This window comes from Cucumis melo, chromosome 2 (assembly GCF_025177605.1).
Source record: "Cucumis melo cultivar AY chromosome 2, USDA_Cmelo_AY_1.0, whole genome shotgun sequence".
In the NCBI taxonomy this organism is placed as follows: Eukaryota; Viridiplantae; Streptophyta; class Magnoliopsida; order Cucurbitales; family Cucurbitaceae; genus Cucumis; species Cucumis melo.
The window spans coordinates 15,116,815-15,135,330 of record NC_066858.1 but is presented as its reverse complement, the minus strand read 5'-3'; the positions used below and the strand labels follow the sequence as shown (position 1 = coordinate 15,135,330).

Here is an 18,516-nt window from a genome sequence, read left to right as displayed (position 1 = left end):
TGAAGTAGGATTGAGCCACCGAGTGCGGTAGCTACAGTAGTGATAACGAGCTTGCTCAGAGCCACCGGGTGCGGTAGCTACAGTAGTGATAACGAGCTTGCTCAGAGCCACCGGGTGCGGTAGCTACAGTAGTGATAACGAGCTTGCTCAGCCGTGTGGCGGTAGCCATAATAAGAGCAGTGGTTCAAGACAACGGAAAATATGACAGAGAGAGGAGAATGGGGCAAAGTGTGGTATGGGATGCAAGTTAGACAATGACTATACAATAAAAAGAAAACTAATGGGGATGGCTCTGCCTTCGTCGATGAATGATCAACGGAGGAGAGATCGAACGGAGCGGCTAGAATTTAATAAAACAACCACAGCTTTTTTTTCAGTGAAAACAAATAGCGGAAATGGCAGATTTACACTTGGGTTTACCTCCGTCTATGGCTAATCATTGACGGAGGCAAACATCAAACAAGGATAATGGTGGCAACGTCAACTAAATTTCAATAAGTTGTATTAAAAAAATATATATTAGCGCTCTAATACCATATTAAACCATCAATTCTCCCAAAAGCTTAAGCAGGTGGTTAAAGGCAAATTTAATTATATATCACCAACACTAAACACTAATAAAAACAGATGGCTTATTGCAATCCATTTCTGCTAAGAGACTAGTAAAATCAACATCATCATTTATTGTAGCCATAGGAGATTCCTAATCCAACTAGTTGGGGCTCAAGTTCAAGTAGTTTGTCTTCGGTTAGGATTCAAACCCAAGATAAGGAATTAGATCCTGAACCTAGAAGAAGTAAGAGAGCTAGAACCATAAAATACTTTGGAGAAGACTTCGAAATGTATAACGTAGAAGATCCAAAAGATCTAACAGAAGTCTTATCCTCAGTAGATGCCAACTTATGTAAAGAAACTACCGATGATGAAATAAACTCTCTTGAATCTAATAAAACTTGACACCTAGTTGACCTACCCCCTAGCTACAAAGCTATAGGTTGTGAATGGGTTTTGAGGAAGAAACTCAAACCTGATGGATCAGTAGATAAGTACAAGACTAGATTAGTAGCAAAAGGCTTTAGGCAGAGGGATAGAACATAGATTTCTTTGACACTTTCTCCTCAACTACTAGAATCACCTCAATTAGAGTGTTGATTTCAATAGCTACCCTGAATAATCTCTTAATACATCAGATGGATGTTAAGATTATCTTCCTAAACAGTGATTTAGAAAAAGAGATCTATATGGAACAACCTAAAGGTTTCATAGTTCATGGTCAAGAATCTTAAGTTTGTAAATTAGATAAATCCATCTATGGTCTAAAACAAGCTTCGAAAAGTTTCACAACTTAATCATGTCCAAAGGATTCAAAGTAAATGAAAGTGAAAAATGTATCTACTATAAGACAGGCGATAGGTTATGTACTATTATATGCTTATACGTAGATAACATGTTAATCTTTGGATCAAACTTGCATGTCATAAACGATGTAAAATCAATGCTGAGTGAAAACTTTGACATGAAAGACTTAGGAGAAGCTAATATAATCCTAGGCATCAAAATTACTAGAACTGAAAAAGGCATTTTCTTAGATCAATCTCATTACATAGAAAAGATTCTAAAGAAGTACAACTACTTTGACAGCAAACCAGCTTCTACACCCTATGACTTAAGTGTTAAATTGTTCAAAAACACTAGTGACAGTGTTAACTAATTCGAGTATGCGAGCATCATACGAAATTTGAGATATGCAGCTAACTGCACTAGGCCAAACATAGCATATGCAGTAGGTTTACTAGCATACCTAGTTTAGAACATTGGAATGCTGTAGAAAGAATAATGAGATATCTTAAGAAAACCCAGAATCTAGGATTACATTATCAAAAGTTTCCCATTGTACTTAAAGGTTACAACAATGCTGATTGGAACTCCCTATCAGATGACTCAAAGGATACAAGTGGCTATGTTTTTAATATAAGAGGAGGTGTTACTTGAAAATCCAAGAAATGGACCATATCTTAGCACAGTCAACGATGGAGTCATAAATGATTGCACTAGCTACTACTAGTAAAGAAGCAAGCTGGTTTCGAAGCTCTCTATCAGAGATTCCCACATAGGAAAAACCAGTATCAGTCATACTAATCCATTGTGATAGTACTGCAACTATCACAACAATTCAGAATTGCTATTACAACGGTAAGAGACGACAGATAGGTCGTAAGCACAATATCATTAGAGAATTTCTCACTATTGGTTCAGTGATAGTGGATTATGTACGGTCTGATGACAAGTTGGCTTATCCTTTGATGAAATGACTAGCAAGAGAGAAGGTTTTTAAAACCTCAGAAAGAATGGGACTCAAGCCTATAGAAAACTGAATTACTTGTGAGGTAAACCCAACTTAAAAAACTGGAGATCCCAACAAACAAGTTCAACGGGTAATAACTGATCACACGTAATATGATGGGAATCATGCTAAAATAATTAGAAGTTTCATTCTTATGATTGAGTGATTTGCATGACATCCTAAAGCGTATGAGAAGGCTGATCTTTGTTCATAATGAATTCTATACTTGATTTCAAGTAGGGTACCTAACTACAGGAGTACTATTGATAGATTCACACCTTTTTTAACGTGGAAGTGAGGATCACTTCTCATGGAATTCTAGAAAAGTTCCTAAAGCATTTACTAAATTAGGATATACGTGCAAGGTCTTAAAGCACGGGGAATTTTAGAACTTCACTAGAATAATGTTGTGTGTGCAATTTTGTTAGAAGTAAAGTTCAAAACTACAAGTTACTTTACAATACTCTAAACTATTGTAACTACGTAAAGGTTCAAGTTATTAGACACATTTATTTAAGCACAATATTATAAAGATAGACACTGTTTGATGAAAATGTTTTTAAAAATTTTCAATTGGAGAACTGATTGTAAAATATTTTCAAGTGGGGGATTGTTGAATGAAAAATTCTTTACACGATAACACTACACGATATGCGATGATATGTGATAAGGACTAAACTATGCGATTGATAGTTTTAAGAGTCGCCTACGCGATAGAGTAATCAAATTATGTGAATTTTGTGATATTGATCATGATTACACGATAATATTAGCTATGTGAGATACTAGAATATCTCATCATACATGTTGACATCCTAGGCGAGATGGTCAGGCAAGATGAGATCTAATAAATGACATGATCTTTATCCTTAATCACAAACGTTTCAAAAATTAATTTTCCAAATTAATTTCCAACATCTCTCTTTGTCTCCTTACTTTATATAATCTTCTTTCATTCTTCATTTTGAGATATGAGAAACAAGAAAAACTCTTCATAAAACTTTATTTATGTGAGATTTCCAAGCATAGCATAGTGTTAATTTGAGTGTTGAGATTCCGATTAATTTCATGCAAAACTAATTGAGGAACATGGCTGTTTTATTCTAAGGATGATGAGACATTAGAAATCTGTTTGCACAAAGATTCGGAGCTGCGAAACGTCTTAAAGAGAGCGAGATTCGCGACACAACCTTCTTTCCTAACTAGTTTCTATTTTGCTAATCATTAGGAGAACTAATTAGTACGTGACAAATCCCTACGAGCTGGTCCTAAAGCATTCTGATCAATACTTAAGCCGAGACAATAAGTGATCAATTTAGATGTTTTGATTAACAAGGTGAGATACTAAATATTCAAGCGAAATACAAGGCGAGCTAACACGTGATTTGTTTAGGCGTTAAGGCTTCTCAATATATCATTCCTTGGCGAATTGCAACAACATAAAGAAATTAGAGAATTAATCTTTATGTGCTAAGAAGTGGATATATAATCAATTATTTTTTAACTATTCTATCTCCCCTTAAGGTGTAAAGAACTAACTCTAGTTAATAATTTTTAATTCATATTTTTAACTCTGTTAATAACTTTTAATTCATATATTTTAAAATGATAATATCTAAAGTTTCATTTTTGAATCGTTTTAAAAAAAAATTTTAAAAATTGTTCATCTCTAAAATGATTTCGTTAGTAATATTTTTAATAGGCCAAATTAAAAAAAAAAAAAAAGATATCCTTCGACTTTGATGTTATCGTAAAAGATATCCCTAAATTTTAAAAAATACCCATAAACTTTAAAAAATGATTAAAAAATACACACTTATTGATTTTGTATAGAAATCATTAAATTTTTGTTCCACAAATACCCATAAACTATTAAAAAGTTTCAAAAATACTCTTGAGATTATAAAAAGTCAAAAAACATCGATAACAATTAGCAAAATATTCTTGTAAACAGGTGCTAAAAATTATTTAAAAAGAAAAACCCCGAAAAGAAACAAAATTAAACAAAAATGTTATCAAGGATCTTGCCTCTTAATCTTAATCCATTGATGCAACAAGCAAATACAAAGATTAAAGAAAAAAAAAAAAAAAAAACAAAAGGACAGCATACTGAAAATATTAAAATATACACAATTGGCCAATTTATTCTGTCGTTATTGCTGCTTGTAGTAAATATGAAGCTTATTCCCAAGAGGGCAATTATGATTAGGGCATTCTCCTTCTCAAAGTGAAAACCAATTCAAAAGGGAGCCTAGTAATAAGCTGAGCCATTACCAACTTTTTCCAAACCCACTTGGCCCTGCATTCCATCTCTGCCATACTGCTTCCATAGAAGCTGCTCCTGCGCTAGCAACTGCTGCTTCTTCTCCATTTCAGCTATCTGTACATACGAAGGAGGTGGAACCATAAGCGATGCAGCGAAAGGGTCCCGCTGCCCAACCAGTTCAACTGTTCCATCCGGTGCTGGAAGTGCCAGAACTTGTGAACCAGCACTGCCTTGGCCTTGCAATGCCACTGCCACACTGCTCGAACTTCCCCCGAGTTGCTCGACATTCACGTGTCGCCTAACTGCCTCTTGGTCATACATTCCATTTAATAACATTGGATCGAAACAACCACCCATATCAGGCCTCTGCTTTGATAGATGACTAGCAGTTTCAACCAATGCCAATTCCCAATCCGGTTTGCCAAACTCCGCAGCCCGCGTCTGCCACACTGAACTCACTTCGGGCTCATGGTTCAATGAGAAAGTTTCCCATGAACCATTAGGATTTGTAGTTGGGGGTCCAGAGAAAAAAGCCATGGCCAATTTCTCCCCTTGCTCATCAGCTGATACTTCATCCTCTCTCAAGTTCACCAAATCTTCCTTTAGCGATTGCAAAACCGATTGCGAAACAGGAGCACAATTCTCTGGCGGAGGAAGCGCCTTTATCTCATTCATGTCGTATCTAGACTCCTTAACCGATACTGGCTTCATCTCCTTCGTTCTCATTTCATTGTAGTCCTTGGGCCTCCTTGTCATCTCCTTTAGAAAGCCCCCAAGTGTGATCAAAAGGTTATTGGTTATCATACGAACACCTGGATATTCAGAAGACCGAGCAATCCCCACATCCTTACACCAACAATAAAATTCCACAAGTTCATCAATATTCTTTACAGCATTAGCACAAACATCAAAAACTCTAAGACAATCAGCATATTCCATTTCTTTAAACTGATCCAACAAAACCCCCAATGCATCACAAATCTCAATGTACAACCTAAAGCTCTCTTTAATTACCAAATTAAGCGCAGTAATCACTAATCTACTACTCTTCGCCATTCCATTCGGCCTACAAGCTAAAACTCGATCAAGCATTCGAATCAGTTGGTTTAACTCCTCCACTACTCTCTCTGGTCTAATAGACCTCCACGAACTCTGCCTCTTGCCCCTGTAATAAGATTCATCACCCCCTTTCACTTTCTTCTCAAGAACCAGAGTCTCAATCAATTCATCAAGATACAAAGCGTAAAACCTCAAAAAACTAGAATGATCCCAAGAATTAGAATGAGCTTCATCTCTAAAACCAGATAAATCCAAGACTCGCGTACCTTTTCGTGTAGCATAAACAATCTCCTCCCCGAAAGAGGGATGTCCATCGATCAAAACCCTATGTACCACAATTAGCGCCTTGAGCGCTACAATCCAATCGCGAGTTTTACTCAATCGTTTAGAGATCGTAACAACACACGCATTCACATATCCATTCGAATAATTGGAGCATAAATTCACAATCTCTCTAATATACCTGTCGTCGGCGGGATCCTCATCGTGACTGGTTGCTTTGACAACCAAGACATCGAGCTCCCGGGCCATATTTCCGGCGACTTTGGCGATGCTGATGGTCGTTTGGTCCTTCATAGCACCGATGGCTTTCCTGATGGTGCTTTGAGCCATTTTTGTTTTGTACAAATTAAAATTAGGAAGAATAACTTCAGTTGGCGTGTAGATAGTGAAGTGAAGTAATGGCGACGATGAAGAAGTAGAGAAGGAAAAGCGGTTTGTTCAGAAACGCTAAAAGCGAAAGAACCGTTTTTTTAGGAGAAAAAAACGAGTGGGTATTGAATTTGTAGTTTGTGCGTTCTTTACGTCATGCCACGTGCCTCCATATCTTACTTGCACACCAAGATTCAAATATCACCCACTTTTGTGACATTCATTTTTCTTATTATTATTTCTTTTACTACTAATAATAATAATAAAATAAATAGAGTAGTAATTGTAATTACATCGATCTTTTAGACAATTTTTACGACTATTATAAGTTTGAGAATTTGATTTGAACATTTAAATTGTAAATTTGAGTGTTTCAATTGAAGATGTGAAGATGTAATTTAATTGTTCATCAAATTCAAGATTTTTTTTCAATTTTTTATTCTAAAAAAAATTAGTTTTAATTATACTTTTAAATGGTATTCGAAACATTAAGTTGGTTATTATATTTACTAATGGTTATCTAATTATAATTCGTGCAGCCTTTAGTGATTTAGGTTTTATGTGCATGTGCCAGTTTAATACAAGTGAAAAATGTTAAACATTTTACACAGAGAAAAATAGATAATAAGTAGTAATTAATAAATACTATAAATAAATAGTAAAAATGATTTAAAATAATAATAATAATGTAGGTTATAATAGTTAGACACATCAACTCTCTTATTACAAGAGATCCAAACATGTGATGCATTATAATATCCCTCTACCAACTTCAACCTGGGAATTTTTCTTCATTTAGTGTTCTCATTTTTTTAAAATATTCAACTTGTTTCTATACTTTTAAAAAGGATCACTTTTGTGCATTCATTTTTATTTTATTTTAGAACAAAGTTGTAAGTATTTTAAATAGACTAATTAACCAAAATGAAACAAAGTTTGAAAATGTGTGAATTAAAATAAACATTTTGTAATCATCAAAATCAAAATAATAAGTCAAAATTAAAGTATAGAGATAAAAATGAAAATTTTAAAGTAAAAAAACGACGACGGTAGTTATTTTAGGAATATGTTTAAATATAATAAACTAAGTTAACTTTATTTTCTATGAGTGGTAGATTGCAATAGGTTGATATAAACATCTATTACGATTTATCACTTATAGAAATTAAAATTTTACTATGTTTTAAAACAATTTTAACTAATTTTTTATTTAAAACAATTTCGTTCGATCTTAATTTCTAAATTTTTTAATTATTTATGTATTCAACTTGCCAACTAGCAAGCATTTACTATGCAATAATATCGTTTCTTTAAGCTTTTTTTTTTCTCAACTAAAAAGAGAAGAAAGAAAATAAAACAAATTAATTTGTAGAAAACTCAGGAAATAAATAAATAATTATAACTTATTCGAGAATTGGTGAAACTAAACATAATGCCAACGTACTAATTAATAATTAAAATAGGGAAATGGCACCATGTAACAAAATAAATTTAAAAAAAAAATAGTTGGTGTCAGTACTCCATTTTTCTATATTGCAAACATGAGACTTTTGACTAATCTGTATCTGTTAATCGCATTAATCCAACTTCAAACCCTCCTTATAATTACCCTTTGTTCTATGAACGCCGAATAGAAAAAGCCCATTCGATTTACTTTTTCTCAATTTGATTTCGATCTTCAGCTTTCGTGACCTAATGGGCGAATTTTCTTCTATACGAAATTGGTGAGCCAGAGCTTGAAGATGCATGCAAATGAGCTAGCAGCAATCCCAGAGTTATGCAACCATGTGGAGATGATTATTTCTACGAAATTGATGACCTAATGGACGAATTTTGTTATGAAGCTTCAAGACTAATTATGACTAGAGGTACTAGAGGAAAGTGCAAACAAGTATATGAACATTCTTGTGCGAATCTAAACAATTGTATTCCATCTGGAAATTAAAAATAACTCACAAAATCAGAGAAATTAGGGAGGGGGCAAAAAGTTATTTATGTGCATCATAATTGCTCTCAAAATTATAAAGAATTGAACTTATTTGCATAACTGTCATTGGTCTCAATTTTTAGTTAAATATCTTTAATCTTTAAAAACTCAATTAAATACCAATTACCATAGTAATCAAATGACAATTATATGACTATTTGAAACTACTAACTAATCGAAAAAAAATAGAAAATAATCCTACCATGATAGAAGAAGCTACAATTATATTGCAATCAAATGACTATGCAAAATTACTAACAAATTGATAATCATATGACAATCTAAAAGCAATCAAATAACTATATCACAAAGTAAGAGTTATATGACAAAGAAAATCATATGGCAATCAAAATATCGAATAAACTATTAAATAAGTGACAAAAAATAGAAAATAATCGAATGAAAATCAAATAACAATTGGATAGGAATTAAACAATTAAATTATAAGAGAAGTTGAAATAGAAACCAAATGACAATATTAAAAACTACTAACTATGTGACATAAAATAGAGATATCAAGATTTAATCAAATGAAAATATTAGAGACTACTAATTGAAAGGGAAAGGTTGGTGGAATTTTGTTGGAATTGAAGTAATTGGAGTAAAGCAAAAGGATGCGTATAATCAGTAGCAAGTAGTAATTAGATAATAATTAATATTACTAATAATCATTTAATAATCAATATCAAATAAAAATTAATAACAATTACATAATGATTTGATAGCCATCAAATTAAAGTTTTGAATGACAAACTATGTAAAAGTTTATGATATAATATAATTTCATATGGATTAATGATAACAATGAAAAGTAATCATACGTCAATATTAAAATTACGCTAAAGAACTACTAATTATGTGACAAAAAAAAAAATAAAGATAATCAGATGTCAATCAAATGATAATATAAGAAAACAATAAGGGCAATTAGTATTATTGACGATGAGTACCGAATAGTAATTAAATAACAATGTATATTATTATTAGTGGTTGTACATCAATTAATGTCAAATAAAAACCAAATAACAATCAATTTTCTTATGGTCAATGAATCAATGAGGACATTTTTAATTGAAAAAAATATAATAAGATGACAATCAGAAGGTAATCTGATAACTATAGAAAGTTAAGTAATTGACAGAAAATAAAAGGTAATCGTGACAACTCTCGACACAACCTGACACACGTTGGGAGTTCTCCCAAAGTGTCGACACTTTAATTAAAGCATCAACAGTTCCTCCACAACTCCTGACGTTTTGTTAATAATATCGGGAGTTCTCTTCTACCTCTCGACGCGCTCGTCAAGAAATGCCCTATCTCCCAACGTTTTTTCTGCCCACAATAAAAAGTTGCATCAAGAGATCCAGAAAATCGAAAGAAGCGTTTTCTTTTTCTGCTAAAATTTCTCTTTTTTTTTTTTTTATATTTTTAATAACTCTTTTTATTCCATCCATACATTTTTTTTTTTAATTTCAAGTGTCATTGTATCCCATTTTTCTAGTTAAAGTAATGATAGCAATCGCATACTGCCACATCACAATTAAATTTTGAATTAATAAAAGGTAGTTTAGACCTTTTACTTCATGCCCATTAGCCAAAAAAAAGAAAAGAAATCCCTAAAGATGAGAGCAACCCATTAAAATATGCATTAGGAGTGGTAAGCAAGGTGGGGCTCGAAAAAGTTTTGGTTGTTTAGTTGGATTTTAATTTTTGGTTGTTGGCTTTTTATCATTTTCATGAGCCAACATATGAAGTTAAGATAAGCTTTACCATTGTAATGAAATAAATAAAATGCATTAGTAGTCTTCCTAAAAAAAAAAGTGTTTTGAAACTCTCTTTTTTAATTGTGTTTCTCAAAAAAAAAAAAAAAAACTTGAGAGCATGGATGCACTTAGTCATTGCATCCTTTTTACTTTATGACATTTCAAACATTTTTTATTTTATTTTATTTTTATCACTTTTCAAACTCAACCTCAATTTTAGGCTTTAAGAGAAAAAAAAAAATTCTTTGTGATTCTTATAAAGATTGAAAATTTTCTTATAAAAGAGTTCTTACTTAAAAATTCCCTTAAGATTTGAAAGAAAGATTAATTAATTAGTTTTTTTTTTTATATATAAATAGAGATGGAAGAGGTATTTATAGGCTTTAATTTTAAAAAATCGAGAATAAAAAAACGAAATCAAGACATTAGTTTTTTGAGGAATAAATTTAGCAATGGAGAAAATGGTTGATTTTTAAAGAAATGGATGTTTAATTAGAATTTAAAGAGAATTTTGGCCTAAAAAGAATATTAAAGTAGGACTTGAAAATAACCATGAATGAGAGCTTGAAGGAATGAAGAGTGAAAGATTAGTCCTTGGTAAAACAAAGAAGGTATATAAGATGATGATGATGATCAAATATCAATTATAATAATTTTTAGTCATCTCTAACAATTATATAACAATTACTTGGGGCATCTAATTAAAATATATATATAAAGTAAGACATGATTTAGAAAGAGTAGTTGTTAAAAGGGATAAAACTTTGGTAAAGAAACATAACAGAATTTATGTTTTCTCATATCTATTTACTTTTGATATAAATGAAATTTCAATTTACTCTTTGTTCGTTGATGTTGAAACCGGAGAAATGTGAAATATAGATATATTAAAAGAAATGTAATATCGACCTATTAAGTACGGGTATTCACAATTCAATTCCATTTGTATGTCAAATATAACCTAATTGCAAAATTTGGTTTTGAAATTATACCAAATTAAACCATACTGTATATTTCAGTTTAGAAAAGTATTCAACTCGGTTTGGTTTTGGCTGGTTCAATTTCGGTTTTGGATGGACTTTGAATTGTGAAGCCGGCATTTTGGAATAAACGAAAGCGGTAAAATTACAAAGTATAAGTACTAAGTGTTCTAGGCGAGAGGAGTTAAAATGACTAAGTATGAGAATGAGACATTATGAAGAAGGATTATATATCATGACTAGATGATGCGAAGAAGAGTTTGTATTTTGAGCTAGGCGAGGAAGAAAGTGAAGAAAATTCAAGAGTGGTTACTAATCTGCATTAGCCAACTTCCTACGTGTTAGGTTATAGTTAAGTATGATTATAGATGAGGTACTAAACCTATGCGTGTAAAGCACTAAGTAGAAGCTAACAAGCTAAGAATCAGTTTAAGGATGACTAATTTAGTTTAGGATTAGTATAAATAAGTCTTAAGAGTTCAGAGGAAAGAATAAGGCAAAATTTTAAGTGCTGGAGTTCTGCCAAAAAGACACAGGTAAGAAGAAGAAAAAGGGATGTTAAAGAAGTGGGTTAGGAGAAAATGTATAGTTTTTGTGAGTGGCCCTCTCATAAGAGAAAGAACAAAAAATTTCTAAAACTTTCTTTTGAAGTCATGTTATGTTATGTTCAGTTAAATGCGTGTATATACTTGTTTATGTTTATAAAGAAAGTATGACTTCTTGAAAGGATGTTTCCAAGTTGTAAAGTTTCCAAGTAAAGTGTTTCATTTTATAATGCTTGTATGAAATGCTTGAATATGAGTAAACCATTAGCTTTACTCCTATCATGAGCTAGCTATTATGTGCACATAAGAGTCAAGGCAACTTTGCGTTTAGAGGTTCGCATGGCGATGAGAAGGTGGTTCAATGTCCTGGTGAAAGAAATAAGTAGAGAGGCTAATAAGGTGTTTATGTTTTTAGTGCATGATGAGGCATTGTGAAATTGATCTTACAAAATGAATTTATGCATGTACTTGTATTTCCCAAAGGTTTTCCTAAAATGTCACTCACTAAGTTTTCCCCTTCCCTAGAGTAAGCGAAGTAAGGAGGTCGTGTAAAGAAGGCAAGATAGTGAATTTTGGATCAGGCAATAAGAGCTGTATAAAGAGTTCGACTTAAAAGTTAAGAAGCTTTAAATTGAAAAGATTGCTTTGTAAATATATTAAGTTTATTAAGGAATGAATAAAATTGTTAAGTTTTCTCCTGTTTTTAATTGTTGTGTTCTTATATTGTATATGACAAGTTCTTAAGAGGGAGCTTAAGTCCTAGGGGATAGACATTTTGTAAAGCATGCTCTCTTAAAAAGGTTAAGTATAAGCTTAAGATCGGCCGTTCTGGCGTCTCATTAGAGGCGTTGGAGCTACCCAAGTCATGTTCGCACTCAAAATGCGAGGGATAGACGCGTTCCGAGTGGAGACGTGACATGAACTATCCTCACCGTGCTTAACCTCTAACAAGAACTGCAACAACCCTCTCCTTTCCACCTCATCTCCTATCATTTTCTTCTAGTCTTCATTCATTGGCATAATTCATAATTCATCTTCCTTATAATACCCTGCAAATCAAACCCACCCAACACCATAAATACCATCACTTAATCCCCCCACACATGTCCTAAACACAGATTTTAATTACTTTTCTCCATATTGATTGGAGTTCTAAGTTGATTTGAACATGCCTTTCACTACAATAAGTCGGGATCCCAATGCATAAAAGCGTCGGAATAGGCTTCAAATACGTCAGGAGACATATTCCTGACGCGCTACCAAAACGGCTTCGGCAGTGTATGTCTCCCGACATCTTTATTTTCGACGTTATCAAGACGTCGGAAACATACCTTCCGCGACGTCATTATTTACGACGTTATTAGGACATTGGAAAATACCATCTTCGACGTCGTCCCGACGCTATTTAAAGTGCGTCGAGAGTAGTTTCCAATTTTCGACGTCTCTTATGCATCGGGAGATCATTTAAATATATATATAATTTTTTTCTGAATTTTTTTATTCAATAATATTATTCGTTTTCGATTCTAATACGATTGAAACTGAAGTAAATTATAATAAATAAACAACAAATTAGTAAATAATTATATAAAATATCAAATTTAAAATCAATTTGGTATGTTAACGGTTCCAAAAGGTACCTAATACACCGACGGAAAATACAATAAATGTTAAAAAAAGACATAGAAATCAAAAAACTACTTACGTCTCCTAACAAGCCGCGTATGTCATTCTACACCAACAGGACCTGCAATGATACAAAAGTAATTAAGTTTAGTACATATAGATATCATCACTAAATAATGTAATTTAAAAAAACTTGAGAATGGAAATATATGTACGTACCATAAGGGATCATGGTCCTCTTTGTGCCCGACTCATTTCTTCTATGAGCTTTCGTATTTATTTCACTTGTGAAACCAACATCTCTGATATCTTTTTTTGTTCTTCAATCTCTTGTTTAGCTTCATCAAGCTCGACCCATAATTCGTCAAAACTCCTAAAACATAACTAGGTTTGATTTGAAGTATATTAATCCTCACACCTTAAACTTACTCCCTGAATAAGCAATAACAATCCCCTAAACTTTTCACTAAAGCTAACTTTAAACTGCCATAACTGTAGAATAGCCACCACAAACAACTTCAATCTTCACAACCTACCTACCCCTTCCAACATGTTACTTTACAAGCTACCTACCACATCTTCAAACTAACAAATCCAAAACTAAGTTGGCACAAAAAAAGGCTACCGTAACTGCAGAATAGCCGTCCCAAATCAACAACAAATGATTTCAAAACTAGTAAGAAATAAACAAATAAATTTGAACTAAAGCCAACCATAACTATAGAATAGCTAAAACAAATCACAACCACAAATTATAGAATTTTTGAAACAATAATAGCCCTCACCCCTACGGAGTTTTCAACACGACCTCCCCCTTCAAACTTTCAGTTTCACCCCCCTCAAATTTTCGACCCAAACCCCCTCAAATTTTCAATGCAACCCCCCTTCAAAATTTCAATTCAACCTCCCTCACCGCTCTAATTTTCAACCCACTCCCCTTCAAATTGATGGATAAACTACAAGAGGCATGCTGCATCGGAAAAACGGATCATACTTTACTCTATATGCATCTAAGCGATTTAGAAGCTAACATGAATATATTATGCGATGGACATAAACAAAGAGCATAAAAGGTATACGAAGAACTTAACTTTTATAGTTCTAAGTTTCTTCTTTGATCCAAAGCTTTTTCTATGCCTGAAAATCACGAACAAGGACAACCACCAAGCTGACCTACTATGCTCAGGACCAAGAACGGAGTTATGGGACTCGGTTTTGTGAAGTGAAATATAGAGAGAGATGGGAGTGAATCGTTTAGGTGTTCTTTTTTCAGAGAAAACAACATCCATTTCTCATTCGGTAATGGGAATTTTTTTATGAAATTTTCATGCAAATTGCATGTAAATTATTTCATACACAATCAATACCTAATCAATTCATTAACTCTTTAATGTAATTAGTGACTTCAAATTCACAATAATCTGTCACATTTCCCTTAACCATTAATTAATAAAGTAATTAGTCAAAGGGACATTTTAGTCATTTGACCAATTAAATCAAAGTCAAACTTTGACTTTTATTAGTTGACTTTTTACTAATTTTTCCGTCTTGACTAATTCTAACCTCCCGTGTATGAATCCATATTCATTTCTCTAAAATTCAAATCATATTTGAATATATCTGGTCAAAGTTCAAAGTTAAAAATCAAAATGTTAACTTTTACAACTTTGACCGTTTCTAAACTTTTCAAGCTTTTAAATATGAATCTATATTCATATTTATTTAAATCATATTTAAACACAAAACTTAAAGTTTATTTCAACCGACTTATATCTTATATATTTGTCTGTTTCTCTCTCTTATCTTTATTCGAACAATTCGAATTACTTCAACATACTTGTTCTTAGTTGAATCCATATGAGCTAGTAGGGGAACCTAATGGACCTATAGATCATGGGCTCCAACGATTCGAGATTAACTGGCTAAACTCTTTTAGATAGACCAAGGTTAATCAACATTCGTTAACTAAAGAGTCATTCCATTAAAGACTCTTAGTTGCATTTCCCTCACTATAGATATATTTCTATCCACCTGATATAACCATGATGAGTAAGTTGATCTTTCACAGGTTGTTCGTAATCTTGGCTGGATCAAAATACCGTTTTACCCCCGAGATTACATTTTGCTCCTTAAGACCCACTGATCCACTATTAAACAATTGGTTTAAGGTCTAACCTATAAACCAGAATCCTTCTCGGGCCAATAAGAAGGTGGGGCCCCTTGTTCAAGACTTGGATTCAGTCCTTAAAGGAACAACCTATCTACTATCCCAGAAGTGGGTAGGAGTGAATTTCATCTTGCACCCTATGTCCCTAGCTATCCATTCGGTCTTACCCCTAAAATGGAAGGCTTATTGAGCCAGCGATGTTGAGCTGCCCTCACCTATGTAGATCTAAGGATACTACCGAATGAACAGAAATTCATAGTTAGCTTAGGATTAAGATCAAGTTACCTAGGTCGTCATAATTGAAATAGTCAGTTTATAGTTTACGGTGTTATAATTAAAAGTGACTACTTCGTGGTTCCAGTCTTATGAAAACCATTTACATAGGACGTCCCCACTCCCATGTCTCTACATGAACGATACAGGATTACATCGTTTTTACTAACTACGGAACGGGCCGCATCCATAATGTTTATCCAGAATAAGGCGTCCAACCTTATTCATACACTATAGACTATTTGGGATATTAACTTGAACTTAATCAATGTTTATGTCAATACATAAAGTTCAAGTGTATTTAACAAACTCATTAAAATAGCCTCGGGACCTTAATTTATTGGTTTTAAGATTATAACATTCAATAATAAAATTTATTGAATAACAAAGTACAAGTTTTAGGACACAAATTCCAACACAAATATTCAATTAAACCCCACTTCCCCCTCAACCCTACGATTCAAACTTCAAATTTTCAATTCTCTAACTTCAATTTTTCAAATAACCCCCTTTCAAATTTTCAACCCACACACTCAAAATTTCAACTTCAAAACCAAAATCTATCCAAAAACAATATCCTAAAACTAATTCACAAATAAAATCCTAAAACTAATTTTAAAAAACAAAAAATTAAACTAATTAAACTAACCTAACCTAAACTAACATTTAAGGATTTAAACTTACCAGAATAGGAATGAGCGACAACAAACGGCAATAGAGGCACGACGACGACGATAAAGTCTCTTCTCCTTCTCTTCGTTTTCACTTCACTCCGAATGCTCTCTCTTTCTCTTCATTTCAGTTCTGTGAATTGCAGAACTGATACATGTTTTTATAGGGAAACTCCCGACGCACCACGAAAACGGTAGGAGATCCCCATGTTTTCAATGTCATTAGTGATTTGTCGGGAATAATCAAACACATTCCCGACAAATCATTAATGGCATGGGGAAATCCTAACTCCACTCCCAGCGCCATGCATGAGTGTCGGGAATCGTGAACTGATGTAATTAATTTTTGAACATTTCTAACGACCCATGCATGAGACTGGGAGTAGGGGTGACTGTTCCCGATGCATTACGAGAGGCGTCGGGAACAGGGGTGCTCATTCCCGACGCTAGGCATAGGACGTTGGAAATAGGGTTGCTTATTCTCCCATGATAGGCCGTCAGGGGATAATCTATATATTATTTAATTGCTAACTATTTCTGACGCACTATATCAAGATGTCAGACAACACATTCACGACGTCAGAAAATTTTAATAATAAAATATTTTGTTTGGCTTTTCCTGGCGTGTACAAAACGTTATCGGGGAAAGGTGTCTGTCCCAAAGTTTTTCTTTCGACGTCGTTTTGTGCGTCAGGAACACTCTTATTTCTTGTAGTGTTAAATCATGTTTCTCTGTTCTCTTGGTCTTTGCAAATGACAATGTGGTTCAATTAGGTTTTAGTTTGGTTTTTTATTTTAAAATTGAACTGCATTAATTCAGTTCTAATTCAGTTCTGGTTCACTTTTGTGGTTGGATGATCACTCTTACCACTAACCTTTAAAATTGAAGAAACTAAGAATGTGTGTAGAATACATTTTTAATTGTTTAAATTTTAAAAATTAAATTGTTTTGGAAGAAAAAATATAAAATACTTTGGCAACCACTCTTTTAATGGTAAGTCTCTTGATATTTGTATAGTAATTAAAACCATTAAAACATCCCAAAAGTTACGTACCTCATTTTCACTTTGTTGTTGTGTGGTTGTACCTACCATAGCCAACTTTCACTTCTATCTACCTCTAACGACCAACTCTTACAATCAACTACAACCAACGTCATTAGTCAACTTTGACCAGCATCAAGATAGCAACCAACTTTATCAATCATATTTTAAATTATAAGTTAATTAGAAGAGTTAAACGCATAATTGTTTTTGTTTTAGACAATTTCAATCAAAGAATTGATCCAATGAAAATGACTTCTTGAAACTTCTTTTTCAAGATTAACCCAAACCATGCCCCTAAAAAAATATTACAAAATATACAAATCGCCTTTAAAACTATAAAATGTTGTTCAAAACAATTATAATACTTTTTAATAGTTAAATCCAACATTTTAAGTAAAGAATTAAGTTTAGTTTTGTTGGGAGGTAATGGTGACTTAACGTGAATCTACTCTCTAAAATCTTCTATTTGTTTCTTTTGTGGATCCAACTTCCCAACCTTTAACAGGAAGGTTATATCAATTAAATCACTCTTTTGACACTAAATTTAATTTTTAATATTATAGTTCACAAATTTCACAATAACGTAAGAACCATTCAACCAAGTCCTAACAATTTTATAGTTTGGGAGTTTATGGTATGAGAAATATGAAATTATTTGTATATTTTCAAATAGGGCTAAAAAAAACATATGGAATAAACTATGATTTGAACTTAGCTTGGAAAGGGGCTGACAAGCAGAGTAACTATTAAGCCAACCATAAATATTAAAAAATAAATAGTTTTCTTTATATATATTATATAAAGACAATAAAGTTGAGGGAGCCGGCCCCTGGACCCTATGCTAAATCCGTCGCTCCTTGCATATGTAAGCAAAATAAGGTTAAAATATTAAAAAAAAAAATAGCAAAATTTAAACCAATTGCAAATATTGAAAAATTTACCTTCATACCATATAAAATGTCCAAAAAAAAACCCCATTAAACACACTAAAATATACTTGAGCATGCATGAAATTTTCAGTTTTTTATATTTATCAGTGATGGACTTCTATCAGATTTTACTGCTATCACTAATAGAAGTTTATCATTGATAGATTTTTTTAAAAAAAAACTAATTACAAATATAAAAAAAAAAATTC

At 32.7% G+C, this 18,516-nt stretch overlaps 1 protein-coding gene across 1 annotated transcript; it reads right to left on the bottom strand.

Annotated features, from left to right (window-relative positions):
* Nucleotides 1–4,054: 4,054 nt before the first annotated feature.
* LOC103487428 (putative clathrin assembly protein At2g25430) lies at nt 4,055–6,401 on the bottom strand. Its single transcript, XM_008445745.3, has one exon. It carries the CDS (start codon nt 6,279–6,281, stop codon nt 4,596–4,598), a length of 1,686 nt encoding a protein of 561 aa, XP_008443967.1. The 5' UTR covers nt 6,282–6,401; the 3' UTR covers nt 4,055–4,595.
* Nucleotides 6,402–18,516: the final 12,115 nt, after the last annotated feature.

What these genes read in the sequence shown, in the direction of transcription:
- LOC103487428 (XM_008445745.3), bottom strand. Translation starts at nt 6,281, where the DNA reads ATGGCTCAAAGCACCATCAGGAAAGCCATCGGTGCTATGAAGGACCAA.